The sequence below is a fragment of the Pelophylax lessonae genome, assembly GCF_965119305.1.
Source record: "Pelophylax lessonae genome assembly, chromosome: 12".
NCBI lineage: Eukaryota > Metazoa > Chordata > Amphibia > Anura > Ranidae > Pelophylax > Pelophylax lessonae.
Genome location: NC_138779.1, coordinates 205,009,630 through 205,027,420, shown reverse-complemented (window position 1 = coordinate 205,027,420; position 17,791 = coordinate 205,009,630). Strand labels below are relative to the sequence as shown.

The 17,791-nt window shown below is 44.1% G+C and overlaps 1 protein-coding gene across 1 annotated transcript in view; it reads left to right on the top strand.

Annotated features, from left to right (window-relative positions):
• Nucleotides 1-15,235, top strand: part of LOC309568992 (pregnancy-specific beta-1-glycoprotein 8-like) — a gene marked incomplete at its 5' end in the record, with an annotated part of 53,701 nt that extends 38,466 nt beyond the window's left edge. Inside the window, 4 exons of the mRNA XM_082274755.1 lie at nucleotides 5,481-5,759; nucleotides 8,151-8,429; nucleotides 11,018-11,130; nucleotides 15,107-15,235. Of these exons, the coding sequence (XP_082130881.1) occupies nucleotides 5,481-5,759; nucleotides 8,151-8,429; nucleotides 11,018-11,094 (635 nt within the window). The 3' untranslated portion in view covers nucleotides 11,095-11,130; nucleotides 15,107-15,235. The remainder of the gene's footprint in view (nucleotides 1-5,480; nucleotides 5,760-8,150; nucleotides 8,430-11,017; nucleotides 11,131-15,106) is intronic.
• Between the last annotated feature and the right edge of the window lie 2,556 nt (nucleotides 15,236-17,791).

The window sequence follows — 17,791 nt, the reverse complement described above, 5'->3', positions numbered from 1 at the left end:
TGTCCGAAAGGACGTTCAGCGCAGCAGGGGGGATCGTGACCGATAAGCGCACTCGCCTAGCTCATGACAGTGTAGACTACCTCACATTTATAAAAATGAATGAGGCATGGATTAAGAGGAGGCTCTTTTGGAAAAACTCTGGTCCGACCGCATCTGGAGTATTCTGTCCAGTTCTGGTTGCCAGTCCTCAGGAGGGATGTGTTGGAGCTGGAGAGAGTCCAGAGAAGGGCAACTAAACTCATTAGGGGATTGGAGGACCTTAATTATGAAGAGCGTCTGCAATCACTTGATTTATTCTCCCTGGAGAAGAGACGCCTGAGGGGGGACATGATAGCAATTTATAAATATCTCAATGGGGATCTCAGCTTAGAAAAAAAGCTGTTCAGTCGAAGGGATTGCATGAGGACTTGAGGGCATACAATGCGATTAGAGGAGAAGCGTTTTAACCTCAGGCAACGTGGGAGGTTCTTTACTGTTAGGGCTACAAGATTGTGGAATTCTCTACCACAAGAGGTGGTTTCTGCGGGTAGTATGGTGGCTTTCAAAAGACTCTTAGACGTACATCTCAAGGATCAGAACATTCAGGGCTGAGATGATTACAGCCACACACACACCTACACAGGTTGAACTGGATGGACTATTGTCTTTATTCAACCTCACCTACTATGGATCTCTGAGGAATTCAACACATGTGACCAGTAGACCAGGTTTCATCGAAATTCCTCCACCCACAATTCCTGGTCCTTGGCTTCGTTACATACAGCGGCATAAAAGGCATTTCATGTCCATTGAATGGCAAATTTTTGGGGCCTTTCAGGGCCGACAATTATTTTTTTCTGTGAATGCCTAATGTACATCCAGCCACCAAATACTAAGTTTTTTGCTGTCAGTTCAAACCATGTGAGCTAATTTTTGGAGCCTATACAGGCCGCCACTTACCATTCTGTGTACTGTGAACGCCTACCGTACCTCTAGCCATCAAAAACAAAGTTCTTTGCTGTCAGTTCAACCCATGTGAGCTAATTTTTGCAACCTATACAGGCCGCCACTTACTTCTGTATCCTGTGAACGCCTACTGTACCTCTAGCCATCAAAAACAAAGTTCTTTGCTGTCAGTTCAACCCATGTGAGCTAATTTTTGCAGCCTATACAGGCCGACACTTACTTCTGTATACTGTGTGAATGCCTAATGTACCTTCAGCCATAGAATACTACGTAACATACTTAGTTCTCAGGTAAACCCATGTGGGCTAATTTTTGGGGCCTATACAGGCCAACACTTACTTCTGTTTCCTGTGAATGCCTAATGTACCTTCAGCCACAGAATACTACATTCTACATATACTACATTTTGCTGTAAAAAAAAACAACTTTTTTTCAATTGCAATACTTCTGTTATGACATTGTCCATGTGCTGGGACTATTTGTGCACAGCTAGTACGTCTTTTGTGGCTGCAAATATGACCTAAAGGTTTTTAAAGTTCGCCTCCCATTAAAGTCAATGGGGCCCGCCGCGAACTCGCGGTTCGCTGACTTTTGAGAAAATTTGCGGCTGGCGTTCGTGAACCGCCCCGGCTGATGTTTGTCCATCACTACTAAACTGTTGATTTGGCCACTCCTAATGTTGCTGTTATCTCTCTGATGGATTTGATTCCTTTTTGAAGCCTTACAATGGCCTGTTTCACTTGCATGGACAGCTCCTTTGAACACATGATGTAGGTTCACAGCAATAGATTCCAAATGCAAATACCACACTTAGAATCAACATTTTACCTGCTTAAAGCGGAGTTACACCCTAAATGCTAGTGCATTTAAGCAACGATAGCATCTGGCCTGTCCCCTGTTTAGCTTACCTGCAGGATGAAATACTTACCTTGAAAATGTCTTGTCCAGCGATGCCATCTCCGGTGTGGGCAGCTGAAGCCGGAGCGGCCCACTTTGTGTCCTCGTCTGTGTCCCAGAATGCCCTGCTCGTCACTTCCGGGGGAGGCGCGTCATCCCACAGCTGGTTCTGCGCATGCCCAGAAGCTGTTCTCATTCATTCAGCAGGTAATGACCGCCTGCACCGGAAGTGAAGAGGGACACCGGTGCAGGTGCATTGACTCTTGGGATCGATGACACTCATCTCCCAGGAGTCAATGCCAAGGAGGAAGTGACGTCGTAGGCCGCGGCCGCAGAGGGAGGAAGTGGAAGGAAGGTAAGTTAATTTTCAGAAAAAAATCAGGTAAGTGAAAAAAAAGAAAAATTATAATTATGCAATTCTTTTTCAGGATGTTTTCATCTAACGGAAAGGCAAAGTTCAAAAATAGGGTGGAACTCCGCTTTAACCACTTAAAGGAGTTGTAAAGTCAGAATGTTTTTTTTTATCTTTATCGTTGCATTCTATGCATTAAGATAAAAAGCCTTCTGTGTGCAGCAGCTCCCCTCGGCCCCTCCAACACTACCGGAGGTCCCTCTCTGTCCAGGAGCGTCTCAGCCGTCTGAAATTCTCCTCCCTATATTGCTGTGACAGCAGCAGCGCCATTGGCTGCCTCCGCTGTCAAAGTCACCTAGCCAATCAGGAGAGCGAGGGGGCGGGGCTCCATGCCTGAATGGACACAAAGCTGTGACTCAGGTCTGGTGCCCCCATAGAAAGCTGCTTGCTGTTGGGGCACTTAACAGGAGGGAGGGGCCAGGAGAGCAGAAGAGGGACAAGAGAAGAGGAGAATCTGGGCTGCTCTGTGCAAATCCACGCACAGAGCAGGTAAGTACACCATGTTTATTATTTTTACAGGGGAAAAACAAAAACAAGACTTTTTTACAATCGCTTTTAAAAAAGACCAGGTCTGTTTCTGACACTTGTTGTTTACAAGTTAAAATCAGTATTTTTTTGCTAATAAATCAATTACAACCCCCAAACATTATATTTTTTAGCAGAGACCCTAGAGAATAAAATAGAGATTGTTGCAATACTTTGTCACACCGAATTTGCACAACCGTCTTACAAACTTAATTTTTTTTTATAAAAGTTCACTTTTTAAAAAAAATAAGAACATAAGAAAAAACAGTAAAGTTAGCCCAATTTGTTTCTATAATGTGAAAGATAATGTTACGCCAAGTAAATTAATACCTAACATGTCATGCTTCAAAATTGCGCACACTTGTGGAATGGCGCCAAATATTGGTACTTAAAAATCTCCATAGGTGACGCTTTAAAATTTCTACAGGTTACCAGTTTAGAGTTTCAGAGGAGGTCTGGGGTTAGAATTATTGCTCTCGCTCTAACGATCGTGGCAATACTTCACATGTGTGGTTTGAACACCGTTTACATGTGTGGGTGCGACTTGCGTACGCGTTCGCTTCTGCGCGCAAACTCAGAGGGACGGGGCACTTTCAATATTTTTTTTCTTATTTAATTTTACCTTCTATTTTTTATTTTTACACTGTCTCTTTAAAAAAACATTTTTTGATCACTTTTATTCCTATTACAAGGAATGTAAACATCCCTTGTAATAGAAATAAGCAGGACAGGTCCTCTTTATTGTGAGATCTGGGGTCAAAAAGACCTTTCATCTCACATCTACACTTAAAAACAAAAAAAAAAAAAAAGGAAGAAGAAGAACAAAATCATTTTTTTTAACCACTTAAGCCCCGGAAGATTTTACCCCCATTCCGACCAGGGGTTTTTTTGCGATTCTTTACTGCGTGATTTTAACGGACAATTGCGCGGTCGTGCGACGCTGTACCTAAACAAATTTCACGTCCTTTTTTTCCCACAAACAGAGCTTTCTTTTGGTGGTATTTGATCACCTGTGCGATTTTTTGATCATGCGCTATAAACAAAAAAAGAGCATAAATTTTGCAAAAATAACAATATTTTTCACATTTTTTATATGAAATTCCCCAAAAAAAATGTAAAAATCAAAGTTTTTAACATTTTTGGCCAATTTGTTTTATGCTACATATGTTTGGTAAAAAAAAAAAAATCACAATAAGCGTATTTTGATTGGTTTGCGCAAAAGTTATCGCGTTTACTAACAAAGGGAAAGATTTTTGTCATTTTTGGTGTTTTTTTTTTAATGAGTAATGGCGGTGATATGCGATTTTTTTTGTGGGACTGTGACATTGCGGCGGACAGATCGGACCCTTGACTGACATTTTTGACACTTTTGGTGTTACCAGTGACATTACTGCAGTAATCAGTGCTATACATATGCACTGTTACTGTAAAAATGGCACTGGCAGGGAAGGGGTTAACTGTATTGGAGAGGGAGGGGTTAAGTGTGTCCTAGGGGCATGTTTCTAACTGTGATGGGACATGGCTACTAGTGTAAAAACAGAGATCAACGGTTCTACATAGTAGAACCGTCTGATCTCCATTTTTACACAGGGGAGAATGACAGGCGGCTTGTTTACATAAGCCGCCCGCCTTTCTCCCGCTCTACCGACGATCGTAGTGTGACCGGCGGGCATCGGGTCCGCCGGTCACACGCGCGGACTCCTCCGTGAACGAGCCGCTATTGGCTCGCAAACCGGTCACAGGCTAGTGACGTATATATACGTCACTTTGCCTGGCCGGGGCTGACTGCCGTAGTATATCTACTTGCGGCGGTCGGCAAGCGGTTAAAGTACACAAAAAAAATAGGCCCTTTAAGGCTGTTGGGCGGAAGGGACGTAGGACGTCGCTCCAGTCCTCCAAGGCCATAGCGTTGACTGGGGACCATCTTGCCCTCACTCGACTTCCTGCCTATGACCCGGAAGGAGCGGATTGCTTTCCCTGCTACCGACAGCTCCAGTAAGTGAGGAAAACCATGGCGAAATGGCGGGGGGGGGGGGGGGGAGGCACTTTTCTCACCACCTATAAAAGTGATCCCGCAGCGAATCTGCCACTGGGACAACCCTTATTTGAAAGAGGACCGCCGGCCGCGTACAGAAATACCAGGGTTATGGGAGCGATCTGCTGCCATAACATCAGTATTTAACGTCAATGTACCGACGTAAATATGTGGCGGGCGGTCCAGAAGTGGTTAATTGATGAAGAAATAACGAAGGAGAAGCCCACACCTGGCCATGAAACAGCTTTTGATTCAATTGTCCAATTACTTTTCAGTTCCTTGAAAAAGGGGGGGTGGCTACTCTTAAGGGCTGTAATTCCTAAACCCTTCCTCTGATTTGGATGTACATACCCTCAGATTAAACCTGAGAGTGTGCGCTTTCAGCCCATATCCATTATAGAACTATAGCTTGAATATGTTTTGGTAAATACTGAAAAATACGAAAATTGTGCCTGTGTCCAAATATATATGGACCTTACTGTATGTTCAAAAAAACAAGGGGAGGAAGTCTTTCATTAAGCAATAGCATGAAAACCTGAACCCTGCACAAACTAGCATCCTTGTTCATTGACAACTGGGTGGTTCCAATATCTGGATGTTGGTTTTCGGCCCAGGAAAATTTTTATTTTTCAATCTATAAAATACATTATGCCTTTTATTTTACAGACCCGGTGGAGAATGTTACAGTGACCCAGTCGCTCCAGGTGGTGAGCGAGAACAGCACTGCTGTAAATCTAAGCTGTAGCGCCTCTAGTGGTTACAGCGAGACAGTGACATGGATGAAGGGTGGGCAAGGTATAACTAATAACAGCACTTACAAGCTATTGGATGGGAATCAGACTCTCCAGATAATACGACCAAACAGGACATTCAGTGGAATCTATAGCTGCAATATATCTAACCCAGTGTACTGGAGATTGGGGTCCCTCCAGCTCCGTGTCTATGGTAAGTTGTAGCACAAAAAAGTCTGGTGGGTGTCATCTGTGACTTCAACATACACATTACACAGAATACTTTATTACCGTAATCCCAAAAGGAAATTGGGAAATAGTTGCAACACAGACACATTTCACAAAAAGTGTGTCACCAGGTGCTGTGCCGAGCAGCTGTCCTTCTGCATAATGAGCACAGGGTGTCCCTTGGTCAGTATGGGCACCATTCAGAGAATGCCTTCCATTTTTCTCAATGAATGTAAAGCTTTTTTAGATTGGGCGAGGTGGAGAGGAGGGGTGGTGTGACCTCATTATATCTACATATATCTACAATCAGGACACTGGGAAAAAAAAAAAAAAGCAAGGGAGTTCTCTGAATGGCGACCGTGTTTAGTGAGCGCCCCCCTGTAGTCAGTGTACGGAAAGGGCAGTCGCACAGCACCCAAAATACCATCAATGTAGTAGCTTGGGCTATGGTGATTTACAACTTCTACAGAGGCCAATCAGGCATCACATATTCATACTTGCATCGTGCCAAGCTGGCCCCAAATAAGCTCCATGTCATTTCCAGATTTCAGCTTTCAAATTCCACACTTTTTCTTTTCGTTTTGAACAGTGAAGGGAAGATTTGCCTCCACTTCCTGTAGAAGCATTAAATAATCTCCCCAGGGAGGACACTGACCGTCATAAAACACTTTGTTATTAAAATTTTTTCATACTTGCCAACTGTCCCGTTTTTGCCGGGACGGTCCCGGCAAATAGGAGGCTGTCATTTAATTAGGTAGTTTACATTGTCCCGGCAATGTACTTATTTACACATAATTTATATTTACAGATTACATTTTTTGTATGGTCACACCTGAGCACATTTGACACTTTAGAATTGCAGGGAATTGTGATGAGAATTTTAAACTTTAGGCAGAAGTAGTGCAGCTGAATGGGAGAATTATTCCAACTCTGCTACTTTGGCCTCAAGTTTAACCTCTTTACCACTAGCCACTGTGCTGCTACTGCGGCACAGTGGCTCGTTATCGTCTAGCGACGTAGACCTACGTCGCTTGACTCCTCCCCCTGTAGGCGGCGATCTCGCGCCGCCGGAGGCACGCTCCCGCTGTTTTCATTCACAGCGGGAGTCGGGCCAGGGGAGGAGTGGCGGGCGATCGCCGCTGCTCTGCCCCGATCGTCGGGGAATCCAGTTTGGAGATCCGCCCGCTTGTGTAAACAAAGCGGGCGGATCTCCTAAGTGACAGGGAGTGACAGATCGGAGTGTTCAGCATAGCTGAACATCCGATCTGTCCCTGTGTCACTCAGTCACCTCCCCCCACACACGTTAGTAAGCACCAGGCATACATTAACCCCTCCCTCTCCAATAAAATTAACCCCTTCCCTGCCAGTGTCATTTTTACAATAACAGTGCATATATATCGCACTGATTACTGCAGTAATGTCACTGGTACCCCCAAAAGTGTAAAAAATGTCAGTCAAGGGTCCGATCTGTCGGCCGCAATGTCGCAGTCCCGCAAAAAAAAAAAAAAATCGCAGATCGCCGCCATTACTCGTTAAAAAAAAAAAACACCAAAAATGACAGAAATCTTTCCCTTAGTTAGTAAACGCAATAACTTTTGCGCAAACCAATCAAAATACGCTTATTGCGATTTTTTTTACCAAAAATAGGTAGCAGAAAACAAATTGGCCAAAATTTTTTTAAAAAAATTGGTTTTTACATTTTTTTGGGGGGGAATTGCATATAAAAAAATTTTAAAAATATTGTTATTTTTTCAAAATAAACGCTCTTTATTTGTTTATAGCGCAAAAAGTAAAAATCGCACAGGTGATCAAACACCACCAAAAGAAAGCTCTGTTTGTGGGAAAAAAAGGACGTAAATTTCGTTTGGGTACGGCGTCGCACGACCGCGCAATTGTCAGTTAAAGTCACACAGCACTGAATCGCAAAAAGTGGCCCAGACGTAAGACAGCAAAATGCTCTAGTAGTAAAGTGGTTAAAATTCCCTTTTCAATTTCCTGTAATTCTCTCTTTATTGAGTAGACCCTATAATCTGATGATAAGTAGGCGGAGATTAATTATGGGGAGTGGGCAGAGCTTCAGGGAAGTGGGTGTGGTAAGTAATTGATAGTTGTGCTGCAAAGTGTCCCTGGAAATCTTTTTCGAATGTTGGCAACTATGGTTTTTTTTTAGCAATTTTCTTCATAAAATTGGGTAAATTGTTTGCACCCCTGTCAGTTTAAATTCCAAAACTGCCTCATTTCTTTCCCTTCTGTCCCAGGGACAGGAAAAAAGCCCCCCCCTCCCCCCCCCCCCAAAAAAAAAAAAAAAAAAAGCTGTAATGAAACAATTAGCATTTTCTAATTTCATTATAAATAAATTTTTCCTCTTGTCTGACAGACCCGGTGGTGAATGTTGAAGTGACACAGTCACCCCAGAAGGTGAGTGAGGGTGCAGCCCTTGTAAATCTAAGCTGCAGCGCCTCTAGTGGCTATACTGAAACAGTGACATGGATGAAGGATGGGCAACCTGTGATCAGCAAGAATGCCTACAGTCTGTTGGATGGGAATCGGACTCTCCAGATAACGCAACCCAACAGGACATTCAATGGACTCTATATCTGCAACATATCCAACGCAGCCTACAGGGATTCTGGGTCCCTAAATCTCACAGTCTCTTGTAAGTAATAATAAAACACAGTTTAATCAGCCATAGACATGTCAGAGTTTTGCATGTTTTGTCCTGAACCTGCCAGTAGGCACCAAATGTCAGTCTTCTAGCCCAAATTAAGTCTAACACTATTTTTGATCTGTATAGTCTTCTATCCCTGGCATGTTGTAATTTGTGGGGGGGTCTGACCGATTTTGTTACCGATAACTTTGTGCTTTAGGTCTAAGACAAGCCGTGATTCGATTGTCTTTCCTTCTTGTGTCGATCAGATGTTTTTCAATAATTTAAAGCAATATCACATTTGACCACTAGATGGCATGAAGTATCATATAAAATTCCTATGATGCTTCATGCCATCTAGTGGGCAAATGTGATATTTTTTGCTTTAAGTGATTGCAAAACATTTGACTAGCACAGGAAATAGTCTAACCCAGTGTTTCTCAACTCAGTCCTCAGGGCGCACTAATGGGCCATACACACACTTCAGACTTACCAAAACCATATAATATGAGGTCAAACCTAAACACTTTCAATTTGTATGCAATCTGGCAGGCCCTTGCACTACATAGAAAAGGTAAATCTGAAGGAAAAAGTCTTCAGAAAATCTTATAGTGTGTATGGCCCTTAACAGGCCAGGTTTGCAAGAAAATAAATACATCACAGGTGATATCATTCACTGCTCAGTGATTGCAGTATTCTAGTCTGCATCTCCCCAAGGTAATACTTAAAATCTTTTGGAACTTTGTTCATATATCACTGATTTTATTTTTTCTGTCTTTCTTAATATATATTTTTATTATATGAATTTAATATATAGTGTTTTTTCACATTTAAGATTTATATGAAATATTTATTTATTTGCACTTGTACTTTATTTTTTTTTTGCACAGTGTACATCACATAAAAAAATACTTTCTATTTTTTCTCATTCACCGCACTGTGAATAAGAAATCTTTTTTTATTTGCACTTTTTTTTTTGCACAGTGTATAGTACACCAATTATTATTTTCATATTTTTTTTATACACATCTTATTATACATTTTTTGATTGCATTATGTATGGATATATGAATTGACATTTTGAATCAGTGGTAATTGTGATTTTTCAATATCATTGGGTCAACCTAAGGGGAATACAAACATGCGCTGATTTTTTTATGATAAAATCTTTTATGTAGTACACCTGCAGATGATTAGCAGCAGTTTCCCTTTCCCTGCGATGACTATTTAACTTCTTGCCATCCGCGCTATAGCCGAAGTACGGCTACAGCACGGACTCGAATTTCCGGGAGGCCGTCTTTATATGCAAACGCGCATCGGGGAAAATCTGTGTTGGCCGTGTCCCTTGGACACAGATCGTGCTAAATGGCCAATCACAGCAGCCATTTACCACGTGATCGACCCATGCAATGAGAGATGATCTCATATGTAAACATATGAGATCATCTCTCATCACCAGTGCTCCTTCCTCACACGGAGACTGCAGTGTGAGGAAGGAGGAGAGCCGATCAACCGTCGGGGACACAGTGGAATGTAATCAGGGCACTGATCACCAGTGCCCTGAATACTACAGAGGTAAAAAAAAAACAATGTGCCCACCATCAGTGCCCACAGTGCCCTCCATCAGTGCTCACAATCAGTGCCCATAGTGCTGCCAGTCAGTGCCCATCAGTGACTGCTCATCTAGGCACTGATGAGCACTGACTGGCAGCACTATGGGCACAGTGTGGGCACTGATGGTGCTGCCCATCAGTGCTCATCAGTGCCGCCCATCAGTGCTCATCAGTCCCACCCGTCAGTGTCCATCAGTGCCGCCTCTCAGTGCCCAGCAGTGCCACCTCTGTGCCCAGCATTGCCACCTGGCACCTATCAGTGCCGCCTATCAGTGCTCATCAGTGCGGCATATTAGTACCTCCTCATCAGTGCCCATAAGTGCCACCTCATCAGTGCCCATCAGTTCAGCCTATCAGTGCCCATCAGTGCCGCCTCATCAGCGCACATCAGTGAAGGAGAAAAATGTATTTATTTTCAAAATTTACTCGCAGAAAATAAGAAAAACTTTTTTTTTTTCAAAATTTTCTGTCTTTTTTCTTTTTTTTTGTAAAAAATAAAAACCCCAGAGATGATTAAATACCACCAAAAGAAAGCTCTATTTGTGTGAAAAAAATGATAAAAATATCATATGGGTACAGTGTAGCATGACCGCGCAATTGTCATTCAAAGCGTGAGAGCACTGAAAGCTGAAAATTGGCCTGGATGGGAAGGGGGTGAAAGTGGCCAGTAGGCAAGTGGTTAACCATTGATTAACTAGGCGATTGATCAGAAAACTCTTCTTTGAATACTTAAAATCTGGCCCGTTAGTGTGCCCGAGGACCGGAGTTGAGAAACACTGGTTTAATAATTCCCCCCCAAATCGCACAGAACAAATGTACAGTACATGTAATTTTACTGGGTACATTACTTGCAAATGTTTATTAAATACTCTCTGAGGTCTTTGTTTTTTTCAAATCAAACACCTAGAAAACCTTACATCTTTCTGAAACAAGCAAAAGCTCAGTTGTCCACCATACTTGAATCCCATTCTCTTCCCCATTTAGATGCCGCACTAAGTTCGACCAGCACATATAGCATGATGGTAATCACTCTACTGGGAGGAATTCTGCTTGCCCATTGATTGTTTGTCACGAAAATAGCCTATGATGGCAGACAGGTAAGACTAACTTAAGTTTTAAAACCCTTAAAAGGTTGAGACCACCAACAAAGTTGGGTTTAGGCTTGTCGGTGGAGTCTCCTTTGGCTTCTTCTACCTCTTCGTGACTGCATAAGCAAAATCCTTCAGTTAGGTTTTTTGTGCTCTTCTTTCTCTGGTGGTTGCAAAGCTAATCAATCAAGGGTGGTTGATCTATCCTACTCTATTTTCTATTATATGGAGATCGTATTGTAGTAATTCTATTTGTATTCATATTAAAATGTGAATGTTTTAAAGCTTGGTAATTTTGTTTTCAGAGTACCTTATTTTATTGAATTATTCAGCACCAACCAATTCTATAGGACCGAGTACATTGACCATTCACATCAGTGGCCACCCTAGAAAAGGTTGCATTCTCACATCCCTTAAAGCGGAGTTCCAGCCTCAAATGACCTTAATACTAATCCATCGCCCTTTGCAGAACCGCTATTCTCATACTTACAAGGTGTACAGTATTGGATTTCAGTCAAAATCTTACTTTTAAAAATGCTGTCTGGGCGTGGCCATCTTAGACGTGGGCATCTGAAGCCACAGTGTAATCTGCTGTGTCCTTCTTCCTGATTTCAGGGAGGGTTCTGGGAGTTCTTCCCGATTCCAGCCTTCTGGGAGTGATGAAAAACAGCTCCCAGGATGCAATGCAAACGCGGAAGTGAGGTCGGTGGCCGTGGCCATAAGGGGGGGGGGGGGGGAGAAGGAGGAAGTACAATCAAAAATGCCCTGAAAATAAGGTAAGGGACCACCGAAAAAAATTGAAAATGCCCAATTGTTGATCAGCATAGCGAGTACTCCAGGAATCACTAAAGTTGAAAAATAGGCTGGAACTCCACTTTAACAGTACATAGATCATTCATATCAGTCCCCACCAGTGGTGGCTGGTGAAGTTTTAAGATGGTGGGGCGCAAGACCCCGCCCTTCCATTTTGAGCCCTCCCATTTCTCAGAAGCCCCACCCCTTATAGACTCCACCCATTTTGTCCCCTGCATTTTGCTTGCGTGAAGAAATTTTCCCAATATATCACACATTAAGGGGTCCACCAGTACTAGTATATCCCATAATAGGGAACAGGGGATATACTTTGAGAGACACCCTTTTATGGGATACACTGGCTGAGAGTGGCACAAACCCCACAGTACAGACCCCCCCAGCATAAACCCCTCAAGCACAAACCCCACACAAACCCCTAAAGCACAAACCCCACAGTACAGGCCCCCTAGCACTAATCCCACAGTACAGGCCCCCTAGCACAAACCCCACAGTACAGGCCCCCTAGCATAAACCCCACAGTACAGGCCCCCTAGCATAAACCCCACAGTACAGGCCCCCTGGCACAAACCCCACAGTACAGAGGCCCCCTAGCACAAACCCCACAGTACAGGCCCCCTAGCACAAACCCCACAGTACATGCCCCCTAGCACTAACCCCACAGTACAGGCCCCCTAGCACTAACCCCACAATACAGGCCCCATAGCACAAACCCCACAGTACAGGCCCCCTAGCACAAACCCCACAGTACAGGCCCCCTAGCACTAATCAGACAGCACAGGCCCCCTAGCACTAACCCCACAGTACAGGCCCCCTAGCACAAACCCCACAGTACAGACCCCCTAGCACAAACCCCACAGTACAGGCCCCCTAGCACAAACACCACAGTACAGGCCCCCCTAGCACTAACCCCACAGTACAGGCCCCAAAGCACAAACCCCACAGTAAAGGCCCCCTAGCACTAATCCCACAGTACAGACCCCCTAGCACAAACCCCACAATATAGACCAGGGATCCTCAAACTACGGCCCTCCAGCTGTTGTGGAACTACACATCCCATGAAGCATTGTAAAACTCTGACATTCACAGACAGGACTAAGCATGATGGGAATTGTAGTTCCTGAACAACTGGAGGGCCATAGTTTGAGGATCCCTGGTATAGACCCCCTAGCACTAATCCCACAGTACAGACCCCCTAGCACAAACCCCACAGTACATGCCCCCTTTCAATGCAGTGACCAGTGTACATGGTGCCCCCAATGCAGAGATCAGCGTGCGTGTGTGCCCCCAATGTACTGACCAGCGAACATGATGCCCCCAATGCAGAGATCAGCGTGCGTGCGTGCCCCCAATGTACTGACAATCTCATTGCCCCCAATGCAGAGATCAGCGTGCATGAGTGCCCCCAATGTACTGATAATCTCATTGCCCCCAATGCAGAGATCAGCGTGCGTGCATGCCCCCAATGTACTGACAATCTCATTGCCCCCAATGCAGAGATCAGCGTGCGTGCGTGCCCCCAATGTACTGACAATCTCATGCCCCCAATGCAGAGATCAGCGTGCGTGCGTGAGGCATCACGTACTTACCTCGAGTCGAGTCACGACACCGACGGAACGGACCGGACGGACGGCTGCAGCATCTTCTCTCCTGTTCTTCCGACTCCTCACACGGACGTGGCGGCGGCTCCGGCTCCAGGCTGTCACTTCTTCACCTCCAGGCTCCAGTCCTCGCCGACTCCTCTGTACTGCTCCGGGCTCCCTCAGCGGCGGCTCTCGACTCGCTGTCCTGTCCTGTGTCCTACTCCTCTCTCTGTGCCGGGCAGGAACGGAAGGTGATCGTGACGCCGGGGCCGTGCACCGCCCGCACGCATCACGTCACCAGGTCCATGTCCTCCTGTGATTGGCCCAGGCTGGAGTCTGGACCAATCACAGACCGGACATCAGTAAAGTGGGGAGTGTTGGGGCGCATTGCTCTGTGCCCCGATGACCCCCCCAGAAGAGCGCCAATCGGCGCCTCTGCCAGTGGAGGGTGGGGTCAAAAACCCCACCCCCCTATACCCAACACTAGGTCCGGCGCCCCTAGTGGGCAAAAATTGACATTTTTTTAATCTTTTTTTTTTCTTCTTCTTTTTTTTGGGGGGGGGGGGGGCGGCACCCCTGCGCCCCCTATCGGCTGGCCGTCACTGGTCCCCACTCCTGAGGAACAAACAAAGGGTTGAGGGGGCACACCCTGGACATGCATTTCTAAAGCTGGTGCTGCTATAAAAACCAATATACATCTATTCCTACAGAGGATAGTGCACACATGCAAAAGTAATAACTATCAAATATAACAAGCAACTAAGACCTGATCAAAATGAGTAAAAAATGGGGATTTAGTCCCACCATATGGCCATATCGTGCTCAAGCCCACCACTACGTCAAAGTACCCAATTGTCAGTGGATCCTACACTATCCATAAAATGAAGGATAAATCCAACCGCTCTAAACCATTGGAGAGACTTACACCTTACATGGGAGAGATGTGCTAACAGCAGAAAACACTGCTTGAACTGCACTATAAAAGGGACTCAACCCCAGGAGTCTGGTCAGGAATGAATGTATAAGAAAGGGTTAAGGGGGCACACCCTGAACATGCATTTCTAAAGCTGGTGCTGCTATGATAACCAATTTACATCTATACCTACAGAGGATAGCGCACACATGCAAAAGAAATAACTATCAAATATAACAAGCCAACTGAGACCTGATCAAAATGAGTAAAATTGGGATTAAGGATCCAGAGGAGCTTACATTCTCAATTCCTTTTGACAGTACATACACTAATTCTATCAGTCTCCGCCCCTAAGCGGCTTGCAATCTAATTTTCTTGCGATAATACAGATAATATCAGTCTCCACCCCTAAGGAACTTTCATACTTATTTCCTTGTGTTGTGACAGTACATATACCAATCACATCAGTCTCCACCCCTGAGCAGCTCTCATTCCCATATTTATGTGCTTGTAAACAAAGTCAGTCTGAGGAGCTTGCGATCTAGGATAATCATATAGATACACTACAACACTGATTAACCTACAGGTGTGTTTATGGGAAGGTACTAAAGAAAATATAGATGCATCCATAGTCTTTGGTGAATATGTTTTTTTTGTTTGTTTTTTTTTTAATATATAGGTTTCTGGAAAAATTATTTTGTGTACTGCATAAACCAGAGAAGAGGGCTCCTATTGGAGTACTGTCATGTTCACCCGCTGCTTCCTTCCCGAGTCATTATCTGCTACCATCTACCCCCGTTCACCAAACTACTAACTTCCTCTGTATCCAATCATTTAAGGATTAATTTACCTCTGATCAGACCATCTACCAGCCCCCAGTCTAAACTGCATTCTATTGGTGAGGTCTTTGCAACAGAGTTCTCAACTCTGCCCACCTATCGTTATCTGAATGTGGGTCTCATGAACCTCTGCCAGTCTTTTACTGCTATGTGCATCCCTCGAGGCTATTTTTCCTGGTGACCGCCGAGAAAGAAAGTGATGGAAAATACAAAATATTTTGAGGGCCCATATGTACTTGTCTATGTTTGTGCCATGTGGCAATTTAGTGTAGCACTGCCCCCTTGAGGACTGCTGGATTTCACACTTACAGGTCCCCCTGGGTTACCATTGGCAACCTTGACATATCAGTCTCTCACTTTCCTTCTTGGCTCATTCAATAAACAGTCCAGGGGTATGTAGTTGTTTTTGTGTTGTATTGATAAATTAGGGATGGGAGAAAGGAATAGTGGGATACCCCGAATTAACTATCCACAAGATAACTATCCACAATTTTAGGACTTCTATCTCTTGGTACAGCCGGGCTGTTGATCCACCTTGCCACGGAGGTGAATTTAGCTTTAAGTCTCTTTTCCAGATGACTTTATGAACTAATGTTATCTTCAGGACACTCTCCTTAGTATCCTCTTTCTTGACTGCTGACACCCGTCCACTGACCATCCTACTCCTGGGGTGGCCCCCCTCAGGTCAGGCCCCTTGACACGATCCCCTGTACTCACAATACTGTTTTTCCAGGGTCTCCAGTGTCTCCCCCTCAGTCAGCTCTCCTGGACCTCTGGGTTCAGCTCCATTCCGCTGGCCCTCAGGATGACCTCTCGAGGCCATGTGCCACTGCTAAAGAGGATTAGGCAGCCGCCACCCTCCCTCCGGGACTCTGCTCTCCAGCCAAAGACCCTGCAGCACATGTGTTCCTGGCTTTTATGCAGTATCCCAGAATGCACCGAGACAGCCTGTCTCTGCCAATCACCAGGACTTTATGAAAGCCTATGCATCCATTGGTCAGGTTTCCTCCCACTGTCCAACATATCTTCCTATTGGACCAGTGTTAAACAGTCTATAGACAGAATGAATCGCATACTGAGCACACTGAGCAGACCTCACTAACAGATCCTTCTCTCTAATAAGAAGAGAGCAATATAGATTTGCCTGCTGCTCCTCTGATAGGCAGACAGAGCCACAAACGATATTCTCTCACTAGCACCTACCTAGGAGGGTGCTACATTAGCTAAATGGAAATGCAACAAAACGTTACTGCACATTTTAATGAGTCTTCATTGGAAAAGGCATCTGTCATAAATCAGATGGGTGTGAATGGCACGTCATAATTGTCACCCGAACAGGAAGTGGGGAGGGGAAATCTTCCAATAGGGACACCTGTTCTGGAGAAAATTTAGAGTGGATATTCCCTCCTTTGGAGAGATCTCATACTTCCTCTTGTGTCTCCAGGAAAGAAATTCTCCCCAAGGGTACAAAGAGTGCAATAAACAACAGAAAGCTTACCTGCTCTATCCACAGCCAAAAAAAAAAAAAAAAAAAGAAGGATACCATGATACAGTTATCACAGTGCAGAAAGAGGAGTGAGACTGCACGTCGGAGAGGAAACAAAAAAATCTGGGAGGTTATCGCTTCTGAAGTCTGTAAGAGGATACAAACCAGCAAGGGATCCATCTTGTCTGCATTCACTTATAAGTGAAACATTTATTTTTTTATTTTTTTTTGGGGTGTTTCTTAGAAGATGGTACCTAATGGACAAAAAAAAAAAAAAATTGAAATAAAATAGTTTTTTCCCCTTCACTGTCATTTTTTGCCTTTAAGGTAATAAAATATTTTTCTGCTTTGTAAACAGGAACAGAAAGAAGAGTCGTCTTCGGAATAATAATGGGCAACTGCGGGAGAGAAGAGTTTTTGAGAGTCACAATGAGATGATTGGGAATGTGTGACTATCCCCAATACTACCGGAAATAGCGACAACCTCCAGTTACAATATGTACTCAAAATATAAAAGAAAATTTAATAAAATATGTAAAAAGTAAAATGCCACTTTATGCAGCAATTACATATGTTCTATCAATTTTAGCAAACCATTTGGTAGTTTTAAATAAATAAATAAATGTTGGCACTTCTATTCAAATCTGTAGGATCTGTAATTTTCTAAAATAAAATTTGGGGAAAAAGGAAATGTTGCTTCCATTCAATATATCAGTCTGGAGGGAGACTTTGCCCAAGAATCTCATATCACCAAACCCTTGGTATAGAGACAGGCATAGAGATGACAAAGATAGGGACAATAGCGATAGATGGAGGATATATAGACAGAGATGATAGAGAAAGGAGATCAAGATGATAGAGGCGAAATACACTGGTGCGCCGCAATGTTGGAACAGGAAGGGGCCACCCCCAAACTGTTCCTACAAAGTTGGGAGCATGAAATTGTCCAAAATGTCTTGGTATGATGACGTCTTTAGAGTTCCCTTCACTGGAACTAAGGTGCCAAGCTCAACCCCTGAAAAACAACCCCGCACCATAA